Source organism: Cupressus sempervirens, chromosome 2 (genome assembly GCF_028749045.1).
Source record: "Cupressus sempervirens isolate cs-2001-9-10 chromosome 2, ASM2874904v1, whole genome shotgun sequence".
NCBI lineage: Eukaryota > Viridiplantae > Streptophyta > Pinopsida > Cupressales > Cupressaceae > Cupressus > Cupressus sempervirens.
Window position 1 is genome coordinate 764,188,408 of NC_143119.1, and position 24,326 is coordinate 764,212,733.

The 24,326-nt window shown below is 36.9% G+C and overlaps 1 protein-coding gene across 2 annotated transcripts in view; it reads right to left on the bottom strand.

Annotated features, from left to right (window-relative positions):
- The window catches only part of LOC149575691 (DNA topoisomerase, type IA, core), a 273,230-nt gene that overhangs the window by 179,394 nt on the left and 69,510 nt on the right, over positions 1–24,326 (bottom strand). For both annotated transcript variants that reach the window (XM_089815443.1, XM_089815444.1), the window contains exon 6: positions 18,682–18,791. In XM_089815443.1, coding sequence (XP_089671569.1) covers positions 18,682–18,791 — 110 coding nt within the window. The remainder of the gene's footprint in view (positions 1–18,681; positions 18,792–24,326) is intronic.

Sequence of the window (24,326 nt, forward strand, 5' to 3'; positions counted from 1 at the left end):
GAATCTTAAAGGCTGAATGGACACTGGTTCTATTGATTCTAACAATCACTTCCTTTGAGGCTTTTTTGATACATCCAAAAACAGGGTCATAATCGTTTGCACATTCAAGGATAAGTTCTGGATATGTGATAGCAGGGGGAAAAGCAGCGGCTTCTAGTAATCCACTATCGACTAACCTCTGATAAATGAGGCTTGACTGGGTACTCTTGGCTCGTTCAATTAACTCAAATAAACTTTTATTTACCATGAACATGTCACGAATTTCAGGCAGGAAACTGAGCAAAGAAGGTTTCTCTAGCTTAGGCAATTTTGGGCGGAAAAGCGTCATGACTGCTAATAAAGACAGGCTTTACAATATATGGCTTGAAATATCTCAAAACAAAGCAAACACAATTTGAAATGCAAAGAGGTATGAAAATGTACTTACAATTTAACAGAGACAAAGCCTGCTACTTGCCCTTCTTACCCGACAATACTGGGGATTTCTTCGAAGAAAATGGAATGAGCAGAAAAGGGTTAAAATGAACGCATTTAAGGAAAGAATTGTGCGGAAGATCGCAGGAATAGATTTGGCAAGTAAGTGCACTAATTACCCACTCATGCAGCATGGATTTTAAAAGATGCCACGTGTGCTTTGTTTTAAATACTATATCAAATCCGCACGTATGCTGCTGCGTTAGGTGATCATGACATGACAATTTTATCCTTCAACCAAATCTTGCCGTAACCAAACACGTACTGCCTTAAATCTTTTCATTCATAACTTCGCATGTCTAGGAAATGTTGCACTGGGACCCACCTTGATTTGGTTCGAAGATTTAAAACCTGCATACAACTTTTAGTTAGCGTGCAACATTGACACTGAAGTTGAAGTTGAAGAATTGGGTAACCGGGTTTCAACTTTGACTTCAACTTAAACTAGGACCAACTCGAGGAAAAAGATCGGGTTAGACACACAAAGACTAAGGCGGAGCTGAACTTGAAGTTGAGGTAAACTAAAACTTCAAGTTCAACTTCAAGACAGAAAGAAGCTCTAGACTAAAACATAGAAGGGAGCGAGAAAAGTTATAAGCACTAACATAGCTGAATTTGAATTGAAGGATCTAGGCCTACTACACTATTTTTTGGCTCTAGAGGTATGTCAAAAGAAAGCTCATATCTTTCTAAATCAAGGAAAGTACACTCAGGACATCTTGACTAGATTTGAAATGATGGACAGCAAACCCCTAGCAACTCCAATGGAAACTAATCTACACAAACTAGAGGAGGTTGTAAATTCAGAATCTATTGATCCTAATTTCTACAGACAAATCATTGAATCACTCATGTATTTTGTAAATACTAGGCCTGATATCTGCTATGCCACAAATGTTTTAAAGTCATTTTATGTGTGAACCAAAGAAGATTCATTTAATGGCTACAAAACATATCTTGTGATATTTGCATGGCGTATTGGTCTTGGATTAAAGTACAAAAATTTTGAAATCAAACTTGAAGGTTACATTGATTCTGATTGTGTTGGTTGTTCCATAAACCATAAGAGTACAAGAGGATGTTGTTTCAGTCTTGGGTCAGCAATGATATCATGGTTCAGTAAAAAACAACCTACAGATTCCTTGAGCTCCACCGAAGCTAAATATATGGCAGCCTCCATGGGAGCCCACCAAGCTGTATGGCTAAGAAAGCTATTATTTGGATTATTTGGAAAGAAATTAGATCCCACAGTGATTCATTGTGATAACCAGAGCTGCATCAAGCTTTCCGCTAATCCGGTCTTTCACAATTGCTCAAAACACATCGAAACTCCATACCATTATATCAAAGGCATGGTTGACAGGAATGTGATCAAGCTGATCTACATCAGCACTAATGATCAAAACGTTGACATTTTCACCAAGCCTCTTGCAAGGATGAAAATAGAGTACTTCAGAGGTCAACTTGGTATGACAAATTTGTAAATACATTTGTAAATTTATAAATTCATGAATATTGAAAATTAGATTGTTTGCAAGCTTGTAAAATGAAAGTTGACGATCTTTCATATGTGTTTAAGGTCACTATTGTAAGGTGACGATCTTATCAATAGTTGACCGACCTTCTGGCACCAAAAGTGTTGACGGAAAGTGTTATCATTGTTCTTTGGGCCCGATTTTGCCAGACACATTGATGAACATCATAATTCTTCTGGCTGGATTTTGCCAGACAACATGAAAATTTATTGTTATGGTTCTTCGGGCCAGATTTTGCCAAACACCATAATTGATTACCCACAGTTAAGTGGTAATTAAAATTGTATATATATATCTGTTTCAAAACCATCATTTCTAAAGAGGGAGTGTTAAGAATGTTAGCTCTTAGTGTACTGAAACATCTAGTATGATTAATCTTAGTCGTCGTCAAACGTGTGTGTGTGTGTATAACTATCATACACTTACATTGCAGATTACCGATTACATGAGAGTATGACTTGTCATTCTTACATATGATACAAGGTATTCAATCTTCTATATGGCTATATAATTTACGTCTAAGCCATTTGTTCTATCACCAATTGAGTACCGAGTGTTATTATCTTGTTACATGCCGATTGAGAATCAGGTCTCTATTGTTAATAAACCGATTAATAATCGGTTTATTGTCTTGTTTTTTGTTCTGAAAAGGTGCAATTCTATATATGTTGAGGCATCACCATGTAGGGTCATGCCCCTACATGGTTATGTTTCAACATATATATACTTGTTCTATTTCTATCTGCAAATCATATCAATCACATTGCCATATCGATCTCAAGTTATATCAGAATACTACTTCTCATATATATATTTAATATATATTGGATTTACAATTAAAATTATTATTAAGCACACATAAGAAGAAGTCAAGCATTCAAATAAGAAACTCAAAGATCTCCAAAATTAAATAATCTCAAGACTGAAAATACATTTGCTTAGTCTCCATCAATAAAGATCAATTAAACTTTACATAATTCAGGTGCCTCTTGTCATTTCACCCATTGCAAAGATTGTTTCACTGACTACCGGCCTTATTGAGATTCTGTGGATGAGTACACCGTTGTCGCCAAGGCAACATTCAGATCCAATTTGCTAGGAGGAATCTCATTTTCTTCGATGTGTTCTAGGTTCCAGGGATTGAATTGTTGCGATAGTCTCCACAGTTGGATATCACCTTTAATTCATATCAATGCACCATCACTGATAGGAGGACTTTGTCTATTGTTGCAATGGGTCTTGAGGATCATGGTCTTTTTAGACTTACTGATTCTGGTGAATCTCTGGAGTTAACTATGGCTTCTCGACAATCTTCTATCAAAATAATTCGGCATTAGCAGTATGAGCACTTAAATGAGCACTATCTCTGTCACCTTGCTCAGGAAAGAGCTTGTCCTTGGATTGCAAGAGATTCAGACTCAGCAACTCGGAGTTTGTGATTCATGTCAGCCTAGGAAGCAACACTACACGTCTTTCACCAATGGCAATTAATGGCGAGCTTCTGATTGTTCATGCCGATATTTGCGGCCCTATGGCCACTCCTTTTGTTCTCAAGTCCCGGAATTTTCTGTTGTTTGTTGATGATTTCAGTAGAAAAATGTGGGTATATTCTCTTAAAAAGAAATCAAAAGAATTTACTGTACTTTAGAAGTTTAAACCTGAAGCTGAAAACGAGTGGGAAATCTATTATTGCTCTTAGGTCAGACAATGGTGGGGGGGGGGGGGGGGGGTAGAATTTTGTTCTAATGAATTCTCTATCTTTTGTGATACTCATGGCATCAAGAGCCAGTTAAACACACCTCACACACCAGAGTAGAACAGTGTAGTTGAATGTCGGAATTGAACAATCACTAAGATAGCTCAACCCATGCTCAAACACAAACATGTTTTGAAGAAGTTTTGGGAAAAAGCAGTTGATGCTACAGTATATATTTTGAAATAGTCACCCACAATGGCAGTCAAAGGTAAGACTATGGAAGAGGCCTAGGCAGGTCGCAAGCTCAGAATCAGTCATCTAAAGGTTTTTGGCTCTCTTGCTTTTGTTTGGATCCCTGATGTATCACACACCAAGTTGGATCCTAAGAGTCAGAAACTCATGTTTGTTGGATAAAGTAGTCTTCACAAAGTTTGCCGCTTGATCAATACTAAAAAATCTCGTCTCTTATATAGTCGTGATGTAGTCACTGATGAGCAGCGAGGACGATTCATACATGTTTCTCCTATTCTTGATCCAGCAGACTAGCCTATAAAGGATCATTATTTGGGAGTTTGGCTTCCATTAGGTCCACTTAATGGGAGGGCTCTATTAACTCCTAAAACTCCAATTATACCAGTGATTCTTGTACAGACACCTCCAGCTTCTCTTGCAAGATCACCCAGATATACACATGCTTGACTTGAATTTGATCTTGATTCTTCTGATGAGAAACCTAATCATAGAGCATCTCAAGACACTAAGGTTGGTCATTCACCTCTTCGGCCTAAGTGGTGGGCTAAGACACTTGTTGATCTTCGAGATGATGAGCTCATTGATGGGAGAATAGCTCTTTAAAAAAGCAAGCCTATAGAGTCAATTAAGTTTGCTCTCATGGCAAACATTCACAATGTGTTTGAACCTCAAACATATCTTGAGGCTCCAGGAATTCTACAATGGGAATAGGCTATGACATCTAAACACCAGAGCCTACTGAAGAATAACATCTAGGTCCTTTCTAATCTTCCACAAAGGAAGAAATTGGCTGCAAATGGGTTTACAAAATCAAATACAAGTCTAATGGTACTTTGGATAAATACAAAGCTTGTTTAGTTGGAAAGGGTTTTTCTCAACGTCAGGGAATTTATTATGAGGAGACCTCTGCTCCTGCTAAAAAGATGAGCAGAATCAGATTAGTCATAGCCATGGAAGCATAATTTGGTTGGAAGATCTATCAAATGGACATCAAGAGTGCTTTCCTAAATGGTGACCTACAAGAAAAAGTCTATATGACGCTGCCTCCTGGTTTCAAGATTGCTAGTAAAGAACACCAACTTCTTAGACTAGTGAAAGCTCTTTGTGGTTTGAAGCAGGCCCCTAGGGCATGAAAATTGATAAGTACCTCAATTATGAAGGCTTCAAGCAAAGTTCTTCAGTCTCAAATTTTTACATTAAGACTACTGACAATGACATCATCCTTGTGGTCATATATGTGGATGATTTGATCATCAGTAGAAGTTCAGCATCTTTGATTAAGCGAATCAAACAGAGTTCATGTCAGTCTTATGATATGACTGACCTTGGGCTCATGCATTATTGCCTAGGCTTTGTGGTTTGGTAGCAATCTACTAGTAAATTAATTTCTCAATCCAAATATGTCAATGCTCTATTAGACAAGTTTCGTATGCAGGATTGCAAGCCTACATCTACACCAATAGAAAAAGGTCTGAAGTTATCAGCCAAGTCTGATTCTCCTCCAGGTAATGATACTACATACAAGCAACTAGTAGACAACCTCATCTACCTATCTTCTACTAGACCTGATATCAACTTCGTAGTCAGCTACATCTCATGTTTTATGACAGCTCCTAAGGCTGATCATTGGATGGCAGCAAAGCATGTGCTTCGTTATGTGAACGGTACTACTGACTATGGATGTCTTTACTATTGGAGTTCTAATCCTAAACTCAGTGGGTTCACATATTCAGACTGGGCAAGTTTGTTGATGATAAAAAGTCAACTTTTGAATATGTGTTCAATTTGGGTTCCGGTGCCATCACATGGACAAGTAAGAAGTAGTGGGCAGTTTCTCTCTCCTTTACATAAGTTGAATACCAGTGTAACACGGGGACTCGTACCCCCTCCCAAGCCTTGAAGTACCCGTCCCCGAGATGTCCCCGCATCGGGTACTTGCATACCCAAGTACCCCCACCTCCGCCATTCTAAAACCATATTTTTGTTGGGATAGGTACTTGAATTCGTATTTAAATTTTGATTTTTTAATATTACTATTAGGTATGTAATATGTTACTATGTTGAATGTTCAATGGTTCTAGTTCATGTTGCAAATTTGATATGTTCAAGAATTTTAAATTTGTATGTTCTTTTGAAACATCACTTCATAACAAACATTTCAAGTTCTATATGTATACTGCACAACACCCCTCTTTGCCCTGTGCTCCCCTTGTCGTCGTCCCCTAGTCATCCCCCTATTGTCCCAAAAATGAGGCCCATTTGCTCCCCATCCCAGAAACTTGTGTCGTCATCTTGACATACCCTAGTATTGGGGGTACACTGCTTAATACAAAGGGGCAGTTAAGGCAAGTTGTAAAGTTGTTTGGCTTCGTCGAATGCTTGTGGATATGCAGATGTACCAAGTAGGCCCAACAACTTTGTTTGTTGATAACCAAGGTGTTATAAGTTAGCTCAAGATACAGTCTTCCATGAACGAACTGAGCATGTGGATTATCATTGTCACTACATCCAGCAACTGGTTGAAGATGTGACAATTTACTTGTAGACATTCTCACTAAGCCTCTTGGTCCAGATAAGTTTGTCCAATTCAAAGGAGAACTTGGTGTTGCGGATAGATTAAACATTAAGGGAGGGTATTACAATAAGATAGTTTCTATAATTACTATTTATTATTTAATGGTTATCTATTGTAATCTCTTCTAAATATTTGAATATTTCTAATATTTAGTTTCCAGTATTTAGAATAGAATGTTTCTATTCTCTATGATTGTTTCATAAGAAAAACTATTCATTCTTTTGTATATATTGATCTCTTGATCATTGTTAATATCAAGCAAATATTTACCAATTACTTCATAATACAAACAAAGATTGTACTGCACATAAACCAAGTCATTCAAGTGCTTTTGAGTCAACCTATTGGACTTCTATGTGTGTATGGCCTCAAAAACATTCCAGCTATGCTCACAACCAAAAGCACTAAAAGGCTGTGATAATAATCGGATAGCAAGCTTTTGAAGATAAGGTGTTGTGGCACCATAATCTTCCCACCACAAATCTACAAGGATAAAAAATGTCATAACTAATATGGTAAAGATTCCAATAAATTTATGAAGCGAAATAAATGCTATAATAAAACTAAAAACATGTTTTTCTTAACCTAGTTGGAGGGTGTCTCTCCTACATTTGCAATCAGGTGAAGAAAACAATGACCCATCAACCCTCTTATAGCACTATAACTCATCAAGTATGAGGTCTCAAAAGATCAAATCAACAAATAATCTTCAAATACATGTGTTCATGCCAACCTGAACCTTTGTATCTTTTCTAATAGTGTTGGCGAAGTAAAACTTGGGGTTCACATAGTAGATAGCACCATGAAAATGTCGACATAGTTGTCAATTACATCTACAATTGATTATGTCCCATATGAGTCTATATTTGGTCTCATTTTACCTATACAAGTGTTGAATGCCACCCTTAAGCCCTATTCATTGCCTTGTATACATACCCCATGGGGTTCATATCTCCATCCACCATTTGTAGAACCATCACCAACGGTTCAGACACTTGGGCATAATAAATTTAACAAAAATCAGCAAATAGCAATATCTCAAAAATTAAATAATAAATGATCAATCAAGGATTCTCCAACCATCTCTCAGTTTAAAAAATTTGCTCAAATTTGAGTATTCTGGCTAATGTGCTCTATAAGGTGAGAAAATTAGTAGCAAAACGTGTGACCCCCAATCGTACAAGATCCTTACTATTAGCGTGTTCTCACTTAAGACTCAAAACCCATGTGTGTTTGTCGATGTACTTTATGATATCCCTTCCATCTTCAACCACCTTCACCCGACTCAGTTTCTCTAGATCCTCAAGGAGCAAGTCAAGACAATGGGCATCACTAGGCTCCAAAATAATGTGGGATGCCTATCCATCAAAAGTTTATGGGCTACCACAGCTGCATTATCAGTGACAATCGGGATGACATTACCCACTCCCACTTCTAGCACCACCTCTTCCAACATGTTGCCCAAAGTCCCTAAATTTTTCACTTGATCATAGGCATTAACTGATTTTAGAAATGCTATCCCCTTAAAGCAACTAAAAAGTTGATGAGTGTCCCATTCTTGGCATTTGTCTACCCATAAGATATAATTGTGTAGCCTTTATGTTGCCAAATGCTTTTTGTTCCCCACAAGTTGATGAATGTTTTGGACCTCATCCTACAATAATGGACTACTCACATATAACAACTTGGAGCCTTGAACCACTTACTAGACACAATTGTTGCAATGACCAATTGATCCCAATATGGACTACATAAAGCATTTAAGGGAATATCATTGTAATACCAAGATCTTGCAACTACCCCTTGTCTTCTAGCGTGCATCACTTTGTTCCACACAGTACCTCTTAATTTGAGTTAATAAATTCAAGTTGAGCAACACGAGTGTTACATGGAACCCAAAGGATTACTATATGCTTGCCCACATATCTTGATCCTCTTATCCATGGCCGAATGGAAGTCCTTACACCTATTTGCGACTCTGTAGAACAAAAATCCTCCATTGGGGCTGACATGGCCCATGTTGTCCTCTTTTATGTTGTCTTCTTTTTTGCATTAATTTCAAGGCTTGCCAAAGTATTTCTTGTAGCCTCTTTGTGAAAATCATCGCATAGTGTAATACCATTGCATGGTATCTTTGCAAGATTATATTTTACTTGCTGTATGCCCCCACTAATCTACTCAAGCCAATGGTTACATTTGACATCTCATCAATTTGCCCCTAGTGTCCCATTATTCCATAATTTGTCCCTTGGTTTGCCACCAACCATTTTCTACATTTATTGGTAATCGAAGGCTACAATTTAAAGGATAAAGAATCAGATAATAGGTAAGTCTAAGATCAATTATTAGGCAAGTCTAGAGCATGAAGCTACTTGTACAATAAATCCATTAAGTTAATTATAAATGTCCAATATACTGGCAATACTAAAGTTAGCTCCTCATTATATTAATATATTTAAAATGTAAATATATAATTGATATGCAAATATTTATCTTATGTTTACATTTATATGTAAGACTAAATACATTTATATATCTATATTAAATATATTCAAACTATACAAAATTTACGTGATACTAGCATCAGGTAATATAAAAAAACTCTTTACTACTAAACTTCTCATATGATGATTAGCATAGACCAAAATTTTGTTTTAAAATGGAGCTTGATTAGATTAAATCCATCAGTATTAAATTTCTTTTTATGGTTACGCTTAAAAAATTATCTTTAAGAGCATGAGCTCATAGTCTAGCAGTTGTTGCAAGCCCTTGCAATAGCAAGGTTCAAAGTTCAAACGACAAGAATTGAACTCTAACTAGATGGTGTATGCTAGGCACAAAAGTCAAAAGGAATCACAATTCACCATAAGTACATGGTTCGAATCTCACAGGAATTGCACTCAAAGTTAACTAAAGTAAGCTGGGGGCAGGCAGGCGGAAGGAATCATCATTCAACATAATGATCGTGGGAGTCGGAAGGAAATGCATTGTGCCAAATTGTTGCTGATGGAAATGAAGATAACAATGTTCATGTTGATCCAATTGTCAGACCCTCACTGGGCTAGGAGTGCTCATGAATCTTGTGCCAAACACACATTGGGTGTGTCTCTTGCGCCCCCATGCCTAGCGTCCCTATTGGGCTTTCATGCTTGCAGATCTCGAGTGTTGGTTTCACGGGATAAGGTCCCCTAGATTTGTGGCCTCACTGGTTCATTAGCTCCAATTAAAAGCAAATTGTTACCGAGCAAAAACAAAAATGTCTGACTACTTGTCAATATAAAAAAAACCAACCTATTTATAATTCATCCATTCATCTAATACGATCAAAATTTTCTCTAATAGTGTATTAGTTTTTATATCAGAGAAATTTTCCTAGACTGCCTATTGGATATAGTTAGAGCTAGAATTTTCTCTGATATAGTCGCAGTATTTTATCACTAAGATATAGAATACCAAAGAAATTGATAATACTAAATAGCACAGTCCTCTATTGTTTGACTTCTTTTATATCAGAGAAAAAAAAAAAATTGTATCTAATGAATAGAGGATGAATCATATTTAATTAATACTTCTATTGATTCTCATGCATAGAGGAAGAATCAAATCTGTTATTAACGTGAATAATTTGCAATGAAATTTTCAGAGCATTATTGCACCGTAAACAAAACGATGCAGAGCCTTGTAAGAATAAATAAATATTATCTAAGTTGTTGATTCAGTTTCGAGGACGGATTCAGGTTTGAGTTTAGGTTCATGGGTTAGGGCAAAAAAAAAAATCCATTTGGATTCATGGGTAGGTTCGTGAGTGTGTGTGTGTGTGCACGCATGCATTATATATACAAAAAAATAAGAGAAACGCACATTATTGCAAAACTAAGTCATTTCACAGTATAAATATATGTTACTTGATCATTGATCAATGCCAATGTCAACAATAACCATTAAATACTTGCTCATTAAACTATCTTCATGATTGTAAAGAAAATAATACATTGAATTACTAAATTGTGAAATGAAATTGCAAAATATAAACTAGTTCATCAAAGAATAAAGTTTGAAACACAATGATAAATGACAAGTGTTTAGTAGTTTATCAATGTATTGGTTAACAACTTGTTCTCTCACTTTTCTCAATAGAAATCTTAACTCTTTCTTGCCCAATGGTGTGAAGAACAGTCTGCTTCAAACACAGATGGGAAGTTACCTTGGTTGTTCTTCTCCCTTCACTTCCCTCTAAATTTTGAAGGTACAACTCCCTTTTGGATAGATATGCAATGAATTTTGTTTTGTATCCTACTCTAAAGGTGTGTATACTCTTAACCAGAGAGTAGAAGAGGCTAATATCGAGTATTCCATCACCAAGAAAAACCCAGGCTAGGTTTGGATTCTTAACTCGAATGCTTCCACAAGTGTGGGGGCAAAAGAACTTTCTCTTTAACAATTCACCTTTAGTTCTACTCCTACATGCATCCACTTTGCTAACAAAATGATTATGCAGCCCTACACTTATATGCAATACAACAGAACGAATAGAAATGTGCTCGAAACTACAATAACTCTAAGATTGCCCAAGACCATTAAAACTAAATGTCTCGCAGCTTCGCCACAATTCAATTCATCAAACACATTAATTTACAGTCTAACCATAAACCAAATACCAAACATAGAAAAGAAATATGTAATGCAATGAGCAACAAATCATATGGAAACTTTCAAGTCTCACTCGGTTGTCTTAGTGACAGGGGGAAAATTCACACGAAAGTTTGTTGATCCTTCATTAATTCTTGAATTGTTACATATATAGGCCCTTCCTCTTCTGTTCGTTACAAGGATTAAATTTATGAGAGGATAGAAAGAGAGAAGCCATAAGCAAAAAATGCATGACACTTGTCATCCCAAAAACAGAGCAATGATTAGGGTCGGGGAATTGGAACGTTTCAACTTCCACCGTTGGTTGGCTTGCTGTTTTTCTTGGCTCAACTCATGTCCCTTCGTTGCCCCAACGATGGCTGCAAGATCATCTGCATTAGGGGTTGACACGTTGTCTAATCGAACCATCTAAAAGTCGAGATCCAACGTCAATCCTTCTATGTTGTCGACTCGAGTTCGCAGTTTTCCTAACACCTTCATCAGCATTCCATCGATGGCAGATAAACTATAGAGATCAAAAGTCTGGAATTTATTAGGGAGCACCAATCCATCAATGAAGTCCTAGTATGCAGTCTTCATTAGCTCGACAGAGCAATGATTAGACTCGGAGAACTGGAGTGTTTCAACTTCCACCATTGGTTGGCTTGGTGCTTTCTTGGCTCAACTTATGTCCCTTCATTGCCCTAATGATGGCTGCAAGATCATCTGCGTTAGGGGTTGACACATTGTCTGATCGAACCATCCAAAAGTCGTGATCCAATGCTAGTCCTTCTACATTGTCGACTTGGGTTGGAAATTTTCCTAACACCTTCATCAACATTCCATCGATGGCAGTTAAAGTGTGGAGATCGGAAGTCTAGAATTTATCAAGGTGCACTAATCCATTAATAAAGTCCTAGTACGCAGTCTTCATGTGCTCGACATTAGCTACTTCGCCACTTTTTCTTACGTGACACTCTATATGCAACTCCCAGAGATAGACAAAAATTGTCTCCCCTTCCTTACTGATTCATACACCTTTTTCATCTGCTTCTCATCTTTTACCATACATTATCTCTTGAATTTGAGAGACCTCATCCAATGGGATAGGAGTTCGTCCCCACTCTTCAGAATGTTCAAACTGGTTGCATTCTCTACCTTCATGTCCATGACTTTGTACAACACGGATATGAAATCCTTATACTTCTCTATATCTGTCTTGAGAGAGTCAAGATTGTTGTACATGATCTCTTTTAATTTTTTGACCCTTATACAAAGGGCACCCAACTTTTCAATTAATGGCAGACCCCTTACCTTTATATCTTCTATCCACCGATGCCCAATCTCATCAAAGTGCCTTTCTTCTTGGAGCTTGGCCAGCAGAACCTTGTTTTCCTCTACGGAGGGGTTGAAGGATCTTGGATCTGATGATTCTCCTACTTGGCTAGCTAGTGGAGAAAACAACTGCCTAAGACAATTGGGTAACTCTTTATTTGTGGTTCTCAGCTAGGCTTTCGATATCTTTAACTCCTCCAATTCCTCCTCCACCTCCTGGTTCAGAAATCACCACATCATGAGCTTGGTGGCATGCCTCGGCTACACTATGTTGTACTGCAAAACATTGAAATTTGTTGGGCCGACATCAACCAGGTTGCCATCAGTTTGAGCTTGGGCAATCTCCATGATGTAGTTTCCTAAGTTCACATCTTTGGCCAAAGCTACTAAGGTGGGAGCCCACTTTGCCTTCTTGGTGATAGGCGGTTGCTTCATGGCTTGCATGATGAAGTCTTTCGGAGGCACTCCTTCCCCTGTTCTTTTCTGCATTTTCTCAAGCATATTCTGCAGCAAAGACTCTGAGGTGAGTACATTAAGTGAGGACTCAAGTGTTGTGGCATCAAAAAGCTTCCTCGCCATAGCCGGAGTGCTAGTCTTCCTTGCAGAAAAAGGAAAAAAAATTGTTTTAGTCGAAGAAGTGGTGGCAGGAATGTTACCTTGGGTATCTGGCACTTGAGGCGTGTCTTGTGGTGGTGGCCCTTCATCATGTCCATCGTCCTGCAGGGCTCCATTTGGGCCATCTAAGTTAATCACCTCAACACATATGTATTTGTCCTTAGCACCTTCGGACTCTACTTCTTTCTCCTTCTCCTTATCCTTATCTTTCTCAAGCTCCTCTGTTGAGTCGATAACTAGGACTAAGCCCCCTCCACAGGTAAGGGTGATGGGAATATTTTTCTCAAGAGACTCATCTACACTCCCTCCCCGACAGTTTGTGAGGACACCATGGATGTGGATACAATGACCACCACAATGTTGGTGGTAGTTGCGGCAGATGACTGCGTTGATTGAGACACTGAAGGCCAACCACCCGTTCTCTTTCTCTTAGCCTTTGTCCATTCCACTCACTTGTCGGTCCTCTACAATACCATGTATGTTAATTCCTCCAGATTGTCAATGGTAGGACCTAGGGGAGGAGTCAAATCAATGGGAATGTATTTAATTTTCTTCAAATATGTGGAGGATTGCATGTATTGATCATCGTCCTCAACTCCCTCCACATCCATACTGACATTATACAATTTTTCTTGCTCCACTATCATTTGGGAGAAGAATCTCTCTTTGCTTACCCATTAATCAGCACAGTTTTCCCAATAGTCCTCTAATGCGAGGACGTGCTTGAATCTCGAGCCTAACTACAAGTTCTTAATATAGTCTATTGGATAGAACTTCAACCGAATTACCTCATATAGCTCTAGCTTGTATTTCTCTTCAAAGGCCTTGAGCATGTTTTTAGCATTAGATGGATGCCCCATTGTACGCTCCCATTGTGATTGGAAAAGGGATGCCCACCTTCTTAGCATTCGAGCACAAAGTGTTCACTTGCAAAATTTGCCAGCACATCTCAACAAAAACAATCCAATTGTCTAGATATCTAGGTAGCTTCCATGGGAAGCCATCAAAGCATCCAATCATAATATAGGAAAATGTCAAGAACTAGATGAAATACCTTCCAAACTAGGTCACAGCAGACATAGCTTGAGGGGAGAGCCACCTTCCTAGGCACCCTTGTAGTATCCGACAAATCCTCATTGTGAACGTGTCATTCAGCTTCATGAGCTTCACATAGCTCTAGTGTAATTGCAGGCATGGGTAGAAATCGTACACTCAAATGTCCTCATTGAACTCTTTGACATGAGGCAGTCTAGGCCACAACTGGATGGTAGTTAGGGCATAGATCTTGTACGGGTACAGAAAATTGCTTATAGGCTTTCGCAGTCTAAAGCTAGCAAGTTAGGTTGTCACTCATTATTTGGGCCCAATCCACATATTCCCCTTCAGTGCATACTACTTGAGCCAAGTAGAAAGTGTTCCACAAAATTTAGGGAGTCCTCATTCCCCTTAATCCTGTATAGGAGGACAAGAATATCTACAATTTCCCTCTTTAAACAGGTGTCGTAGAGGGTCTTGGGCACCTTACTCTTGTGGCTCCTAGGGGTTTGGAACCATGTGACCATCATATCTCCTCTCCTCGCTGATTTCTTCTCGTTGTACATAGAGGTGGAGTTCCAAAAGCTCATGTCGGTGTACACCTCTCTTGCCAGCAATCAGAAACAATTTTGTAGCATGTCTCGATCAAGAGAGAGAGAGAGAGAAGCACTTCGTTGTCTAGAGTTTGGATATGATGAGTATCCGGGTTGTAGTGAGTAATACATTCAAGAATTAGCTCACCTGCACTGCCACTGAAAAACTCGCCACCTCAACTAGACCACTTTCACTCAATTTTTTGGTGATAAGATGAATGGTATCTGCCTGCAACCTTCTATGCAAGTCGCTAAGATCATAGAACGTAGTTGAGTATCTATTAGATTTTTCAATCCCTAGTCTATCCCGTTTAGATTATAATATTTGATGACTTCTGCAGGCATGGCGAACTTATAGCAAATGTAGCACTTAAATTCTCTGCAGAAATCAAAAATGGTTGTTGGAATTGAGGTGATGTAGGATTGCAGTGAAATCTTACTTTATAGATCTGCCTTAATGGTCGTTAGCTGGAGTTTCTCGCGTCGCATGAGTTAGGTAGTATCATAAAATTTGGAGGAGGCTTTTGAGCTTAACGATCAGATTTCAATTAAATGTGAGGTTTAATGGGAAGAAGTGACATCAAACACGTCTTATCAATACGGCCTCTTCTTTATAAATCAGATCTTCTTTAGGTCCGCCATTTCAAGTGAAAGGAGCAAAAGCTTTTAATTTTGCGACTTCGATTTGCGGGTAAGGCAAATGGTGAAGCATGATATACTCGAAAATCTGATTTTTGCATGCGAACACTTTGCTTTGGTGCGATGAAGAAGCACCTTCACTACTTCTCCACAAGTAATAGTTTTTAGTCACTTTCCCTTATTGCAGGAATCTTTGAAAAGAGGATCTCCCCAAAGACATACTTCAATAGGATATCAACTAGGATATTCTTCTTACTTCAAACATACTTCTCTGTGGTGCCAAATTTATAGCTATGCGGGGTTGCATTGGAATCCCTTCTCCTCCAAGCAAAAAAGTAGTAGAATGGGAGAAACTTTGAACTTCGCATACTTGAAGCATGAACAAAGGACTTAGAAACTTTTCCTCTCATTGGGGGGGGAAGCTTAAGACTCTTCTAAAAACAATAACACAATTTGGACAACTTCCCACGTGCACATCCACCTCACGTGTTCTTTGCGTAGTGCAAGCAAGGGAGACAAAAGTGCATTGAAATCTTGAAAGCCCGACCAAAGGGAGAAAAGGAACACCCGATTAGAAGCAACTCAAACTGAAACCCGACTTGGAATTAAAATAATTTTGACAAGGGTTTGGCAATAAAGCTTACCTAAGAGGCAACAAAGGGAGAAAGCTTGGAAATAGGGGCGACTAAAAGTGAGGCAACACAATGATCATAGTATCAAATGCCCTTCAGGGGTCAAATGGGTCATCAAAAAATGAGGGATCAATGACTTAATCCCGAATTGCAACTATATCTAGATCCTCATCATTGGAACCCAAATTGGTTCCACTAGTCCAAGATACTGCTCTACCATCCTCCTCTTCCTCAACATGAGAGATTAGATGACTGAAATATTTTTTATTAGGTTCCTTTTAGGGTTACATAAAAGATTATTAAAAGAACGCTCTTTAAAGTTGATTTAGTTCACATTTTGGACCCTATTGCCCGGGGTCCTTCTGAGTTCGTTATGGGTTCGCTCGGGTTCGCTCCAGCATGAACCCGAGTGAACCCACAGTCCAAAATAAGGACCCTACCTAGACTCGCCACAATGAACCCGACCGAGAATCCAAACCCACATGGAGCAAGACCCAAATCCGAGCAGCAAGGGACAAATGTGGTAACGGAAAATATTATCATCAAAGAACTTTTCTATGTTAAAATGCCTTCTATCTTCTTGTCGTTGAACTTTGCTCTGTTGAAATGCCTTCTATCTTCACTATTGCCACATAAAATGAAGTCGAACATAGGAAATAAGATACAGCATGAAACCTAAGCCATTGCTTTTTCCAACCTTTTATTTTTACTCTTTTTATCAGCTGATTTTTTCGTAGATATTTCGTGAGTTTCGGCAAGTTTTTCAAATTATTATCGTCATGCAACAATTATTACCGGTGCCAAGTTTAATGGAAATTAAACTGCCCACCATATGTTTTGCACTATGTCGCGCTATTAGCAACATGTAGCAGAGTTTTTTAACCACGAGCTCAATTGGTCTTGATGACTCTCTTGATGCATTAAATTTTGATTTCTTGTCTTTCAAGAGCACTACAAACTTCTTAGTGAAGAGCGTTATTTATAGGCAGTCACCAAGATGCTTCAATTCATCATCCTAAGCATCTAATAACATTGGTATCCTCAAACTTTCATATTTCTATCATGTTGATGCTTTTCGCAACTTGCGTAATTTACTGAATTATTAAACTAATTATTGCCTAAGTTGTCTAAAGGTGAAAATATTAAAAAGGTAACTGGGTCTAATTATTTACAAAGGATATGAATAAACCGTGCCTCCAAGGGAAGGCTTAGGCACAAGATCACCTTGGTGCACTGATGAATTATTATTTATTTTGAAAACAAGAGTTTGTTAAGGAAAAGGGGGATTGTTATTTATTTATATTATTGCATTTCTCTAAGATATATAAAATGTCAAATTACCTTGTTTTTGCCATAACCATGTTTGTAGCCTTCAAAATTTTTCACAGTAAACAAATTGATGTATGGTATGTTTGGGTAAGAATGTGATGATTGTAGCTACTATACCAGCATTTTACCAGATTCACACATGTCTAACTCCAGTTACCAGTCTAATATATAACTTTTCTACGTATTTTGGTGAAGTTTGGGTTTGTTTGGGATGGTGTTTCAGGCTAGATTTATTTGAGAAGTGTTGGGAATGAGTTTGTTGAGTTTTGGGCGATTTCCCTGTTGCTCAAGCCTATATGCAGTGAGTTCCAGCCCATTTCAAGCCCAACATGATAGTATTGGCAGTAATTAAGAGTGTCATCAGACCTGCAAATTGCCTTGTTTCATCTTCCAGAGGTATAATTCATGTTGAGAATTTGAATCTTAAACTTAGAAAATTGGTTCACTTCTAGATTTTTACAGCAATATTATTTATTATCGGTACTTTATATCACCAACCATACTTCCTATATGATGTTTGTAATGCAGGTGAGTTAACCATGTAATGCCCTGGATGGTAGAGAACTGCCAATAGTTCCTTCCTTACACATTGATGTATTTTCCCACCATGCTGAATCGGTGTAAAGTATTGTACATGCTCACCCAGTGAATAAGTGGAAAGAACCGCATTTGCTGACCACTGAAATAGTCAAAGTTATGTATTTGCACTCCATTGAATAAACAAGTAGTGCTTGTGCTCTGGAATTGTATTGCATTATAAAAGCGTAAAGTATTGTGTGTTCATTCTATTGTACACTCCACAAACAAGTGAGAGTGAACGGCTTACCGCCTAGTGTGTGTCTTTCTGAGTTGATGCATTCTAAATAGTTATATGATCCTATACACCAAATGCTCTCACCTTTCCCATCTTGGGAACCTGGCAATCAGAAAGCGATAAGCACATTGCATTATTGCTTACTGCAATTGGGAAATTTTTTTAAATGGGAGGGGGCGAGGGGGTATCATACTTCCCCTTTCACATCCTAGAACCATTAATTACTTCTGAATGACTTTTAAACAACTCTTTATACAGAAATAAATAAAAGGATTTTTTTATGGAAGACCAAAACTAAAAGAATAAAACATCACCACTAATCTAAAATGTTGAAAACATCCACATGATTATAGCTAGTATAGAAAATATTCATCTAAGGTGAAGCGTGAAAATAATGACCCTTACAGATTTTATAAATTGAGTAAGACGCAATCATCATCATCAAAGTAAAAATAAAACATTGGATTTATTCAATGCTTAGAGAGCCAAACACCAAAGTCAAGATATAAATTCAGAAAATATACATACATGGTGTATGACGAATATCAGTTGGTCTGATTGCTTCATGGGCCTCTTGTGCATTCTTAACCTTCCTGGAAAACTTTCTAGTGCTCTTTACAGAAAAGTCTTCTCCATAACTACAAGTGTCACAATCCGAAGAAATATTACCATCATTCTTACTGAGGAATTTGACAAAGTTGACAACATAGTTGCAAGGCTTCAACTGAAATTTGGCAACTAATCAGTAAAAAAAAAAATCATCTGGAATTAAAACCATAAGTATCCCATCTACCAATACATAGTTGAAGAAAAGGAAGTATTTCATTAAAACATTTCTCATTTTAATCCTCAACCGAACAAAATGCCCCTTTTCAATAATCTTCAATGTATTTTCTGGGTCCACCAAATGTCACCTAACCTAAAAGTGCATTTGGACAAAGAACAAAATCAACAGTTCAATCGACTTAGTCAAGAGGAAAAATATGCTTGTGTCCTACATTGATTGTTATTGATTGTTTCAAAAGATTTTTATTTTTTAAATCATCAAACCAAAAGTCTCCTTCAAGGCCAACTCTTAACAACTTGAAGTTTCTAATAGCTAAGTATTTATGTAAGATTCAAGATTTTCAACTTATTTGTACAATCTTCTAACCAAGTCCTAAATATTGAAATGGTAATTGATTGAGTGAAAAACAAAGCAAACGAAGGCTCCTTAACTATGCTCCAAGGCATTTCAAGGACAAGAACACGGGGATGGGTTTTCAGAATGTTTCCTAGAGGGCCAAATATAGGGGACTGCAAGGGGTGGTTGTATATATATATATATATGAATTGTTCAAAAATATTAATATATTATATGATTATTTTTATGTTTTATATAGCTTTCAATACATTTGTGGTGAAATTGAAAAAAATGTCAAGTCCAAAACACAAAATAAACCAGCAAGTCCAACAGTTTGATGCATGCATGAAACATAGATTTCACATATTGTCAGCTTAGAACCATTAGTTAATGTCAAAGCTCACTCAGATTTGTTTCCACTTTGTTGTCTTTAGAAAAAAAATTGACTTTTGTTGGTTTTCAAAATGTTCCGCTACATTTCGAGGACAAGGACCGAGGGACGATAGGTGGCATGTTTTATAGGCATTTCCTAGAGCGCCAAAAATAGGAGACGCCTCCCCATCTAAGACAACTCCTTAAACAAGAGATTACAACATCTTTCCATAATAGAAATTATCACAAAGAACAATCATAACAGAAAGTTACTCAACTATCTAGCTGACGCATAGAAAATAGAAAGTTGCTAACTAAACGAACTAGACAACTTAAGACTTAAATGATTTTTATAAGCTAAACAATACAACATTATTATAATAACCTCTCTTAATAGTCAATTTATTAGCTAAAATTCAAAAACCCTATGAAGACTCAATAGAACCTATGGGTCATTAGGCCATGAACTTATAAAAGATTGACTCGCCCTCTTCAGAATGTCTTCCAATATGAACCTGGTCCTATGATCCTCCCAAGTTTGACATTTTCAGCCAACTGTTTTCAACAGAAGCACTATATGACCAAGTTTACCACAAAAGTGGCATGTGATATTCTTCTTGAAATTCTCACCAGACTTGTTTAATTCTTTCAGCTGAGTGGGCTTGCCTTTGCCTTCAACCTTGGCAGTAAATGCATATTCCACATTGCCCCTATCACCATTACTGCCACCATTTTCTCAACCTAGCTTGGTGCATAAGCTTATTCCAAAACTTACCGAATTTAGGTCCACTTTATGGAATGTAATATTGAGAATTTCAATGTTTCAATGAAATGACCACCATGTCCTCTTCTTCCATCTTGCAACCAATGGCCTCTAGTTGATCACAAAATCCTTTATCTTCATAAGATGTTCCTACAAAGACATCTTATCGTCCATCATGGTTTTCTTCCAAAAGAATGCCCTTCCTTGTTAGAATTTCATAGACTCTTCAGATCCTTCCAAATCTCTGCAGCAATATTTTCAGACTGCATCTCTGGAAGCATGTTGTCAGTGAACGTTAACTTTAATGGCATAACTATTTCATGGTTACGCTCATCAAACTTATCCTAGATAGTGGAACTCTAAAATAATAAACATTCATTGTTTCAACTAATGTAGTTTTTGTCGTTGAAGCATTGATTGCTTTCCAATAAAATGTTGGTCAACAAGGTCATCCCTCCCGTTTTGCAATGATATGAATAACGAGTTGAACTCAAAAAAAGCTTTGATGCTGATTTTTCTGTCAAAAATCAAAAAAACTCCAGCAAGCAGCTGATACAAATTCCAAAAAAATGACTTTTGGGGTAAAAATTAGTCAAACCCTTTTGGCACATCCCAAAAAGAATTGCTTAAAAAAACAGAGACTTTATTGTAAAAATAGTAAGAACAATAACAATTTTGTCAAAATATCAAATAAAAAATGCACAAAATTAAAACCCTAGCGGTTTAACAATTGCAGTGCCAGAGAAAAATTCAGACACTATAAAATAAAAAACCCTTAGATGTCATTGAAAACCTCCCAAAAATGACGGCATACTCTCAAACTCCTAGCCAAGCAGAAGTATAGAAAAGCATATTTTTTCAATAAAAATCGTCAAGGAAATCCACAAAAAAACAAATCTCTGGTGCAACTAAACACCTCTGAATATGTCCAAAATAGACAAAAATGCGCATAATCGCAGATCCTTTTAGACCAGCAATAAAAGAAGGTTTATGTAATCCTTCAAACCTTCGCAAAGGTGAAACACTTAAAAAAACTAGGTTTTCCGGGCCTGCAACTCACATCAGTCTAAAAACACAAACGCTTGGGATGACAGAGTTGTCGCAGATAATAACCCAAAAACAACGCAATTCAATAAAAATGTGGCTAACAGAAACTCACAAATACTCTAACGTGAGCAGAAAACTCACCAGGGACCAGTGACACATGGGAAAACCCCTCAATTTGAAAAAACAATCGAACTTAAAAACCTTCATTTTAGGTTTCAACTCTCTTTCACCTGTAATTCCTTTAGATGAAAGAACCAGAAAAACTCCTTTCTAAAAAAAAGACACAATCTTTTACAAACTCTAGGTCTAAAAGAAGTTTGATTTTTCGAACCCCCTTGATCTTAAATAAAATCTCTATCCCCAAAATGCCTAAAAAGAATTCTTCTAAGAGTCTCAAAGAGTATATAGGATAAGTTTACAATATCTCATTTAAAAAAACATAAAAAACTATGGAAATAAATATTAAGTACACAAAAAAATTTTAAATTTCCCAAAAAGCCTAACTGTACAATAGAAAAATTGGTTAATTACACTAATCTAGGGGCTATAATACCATGAAAGGATAATTGTTTGAATGAAAGTCAAGTAATTATGAAGGAGACCATGAAATGATAATTGTTTGAATGAAAGCTAAGTAATTACAAAGGAGACAGAGGCTCCTCAAACAAGATTTGTCCATAAGGGAACCGATACAGGATTTTTATAACACTTTATGCCCAAAGCTTTAAGCAAGACCAGAATTTTTGCATGGGAAACGGTAATAAAAGAACATTGTGCATCATAGCATTTCCAAGGACGTCTCTACTCTCTACGAAATGTGTCAGATGGTAGAAGATGGGTTACTTTTAACTTGAAGGTTTCCTAAACCCAAATGAGGATTTCATCCATATATAATACCGCTATGAATGTACGTTGACTCACCATTTCTTGTGTTTGAGATTCACTTTCATATTAGTACATCCAACCATTCAACATGCCTCCAATTCAAACAAAAATGCATATAAAATGTATGTGCTAAATTTAACGAGCTTTTGAGCCTTTTGGAACTTAGTGATTTTGGTACTTAACAACAAAGGTGAACTAATGGATGACTAAGAATATTATCAAGTTATTTGAGATGCAACTCTATTCCTCTATGTGGTTAGGAGTTATCATCTTAATCAAGGAGGTAGGAAACTTCTATTGTGAAAACAAAACTATCTCCATAAAGAACAAAGAGTTAAAGGATAGCCTGTGATTGTACGTTGAACAGGTAAATAACATTGTATGCTGAACACATGAATAACATCTAGCCAACCTCCCAATGGCAAGTCCCCTATCTAAAGGCATGAACTAAACTCAGTGTGTAAAGAGTTTTACACCACTATATCCATCCACCTTGGGTATTCTAATTTTGTAGGCCTTTAACTTATATATTCTTGATTTATTGACACAATGTCTAAATATAGGTTTACATTGGTTCCAAGTGTTTGATAAAAGGATTACTACAAGGTAAAAGAGTTCACAATGTTCGTAGTCCATTGTATTGTTTCGCATTGGTTAATCCCTTGTATATCAAGTATATCAATTATACAAGACAACAATTACTATAAGAAAATAATCCAACACATCAAAAAACGGCAACGAAGATACTTTCAATGGTAGTTTGAGCGAGTGATGATCACCTTAGTTTGCCCTAAAACAGGAATGATGCACAAAGTTTTAAATAGCAGAGAATTCAAAGCATTACGCTCTTAAGTGAAATGCTACTACCCAATAGGAAAAACCTAGTATAAACCATATGAAACCCTTGGATTAAATATGGCAGTTCATATCTTCAACACACCTCATTTTGCTAAAATACAAATTATATGAGCACAAACTCAAGCGAAAAGAAAACATCCAAGAACACCACAAGATTGAATTCATTACAAAATTGCATCCTGATGTATCCTTGCTACAAACCATATGAAAGTTCTTGAATAAAATATAGGTGTTCATCTCTTAAATACACACCTCATGTGGCTAGAATATCAATGATATGAACAAAAATCGATTACAGAAAATAAGATGAATGCCCACATGATTGAATCCTTACAAGGTAGCTAAAGGGAATTAACAAATAAAATTGTAGTACTTGATTGCACGCAATCTAAGGTCAGGCACCATGACAAATAGGTGAGATTATGAAACACCTACTTTAGCTCAACTCTTCAACTAATCATACAAATTGAAGGATCCGACTAAATAATATATGGAGTAAGAACATATCTATGATAAATAATTATGAAATGGTGATTGATTTATGTTGTATTAAACAAAGGAGAGGTATGCTCCTTATATAACCAGTTACAAAGAAAATCTTTCCAAAACAGAAACAATCAAGAACTATGGACAAAATAGACAATTATTATACCACTAACAAGGTGATAGAATAGAAACTTAAAGTGACTTAAATGACCATTATAAGCTAAATATTACATTAATAAACTCCCTTAAAAGTAAATATACTAACTACCCTGCAGCAGACCTAACATAATTTGTTGGTTGTTCAGACATGAATGCATAAAAATTTGACTTACCTTCTAAATACTTGTGACATAAGCATGTTCCTAAAAGTCTCCTTGGTTGGATTTTAGATCAACCAACCACTTTCTACATAACTTCTCAAAGAACAATAACAAGCTAAATGCCTTCCAATGTGATGTTAGGTAACGAAATCATCCTTCCCGTTATTGACAAACACAGAATTCAAGTTACAATCAGCTACTCAAAAAAAACTTCAATTTTTGTTGATAAAAATTTGAAAGTTGTGGCTTTCTAGAAAATCACTCTAAACCCAAAAAGTCATAAAGAATAAGCACAATGATTTTGTAGAGAAATCATCAA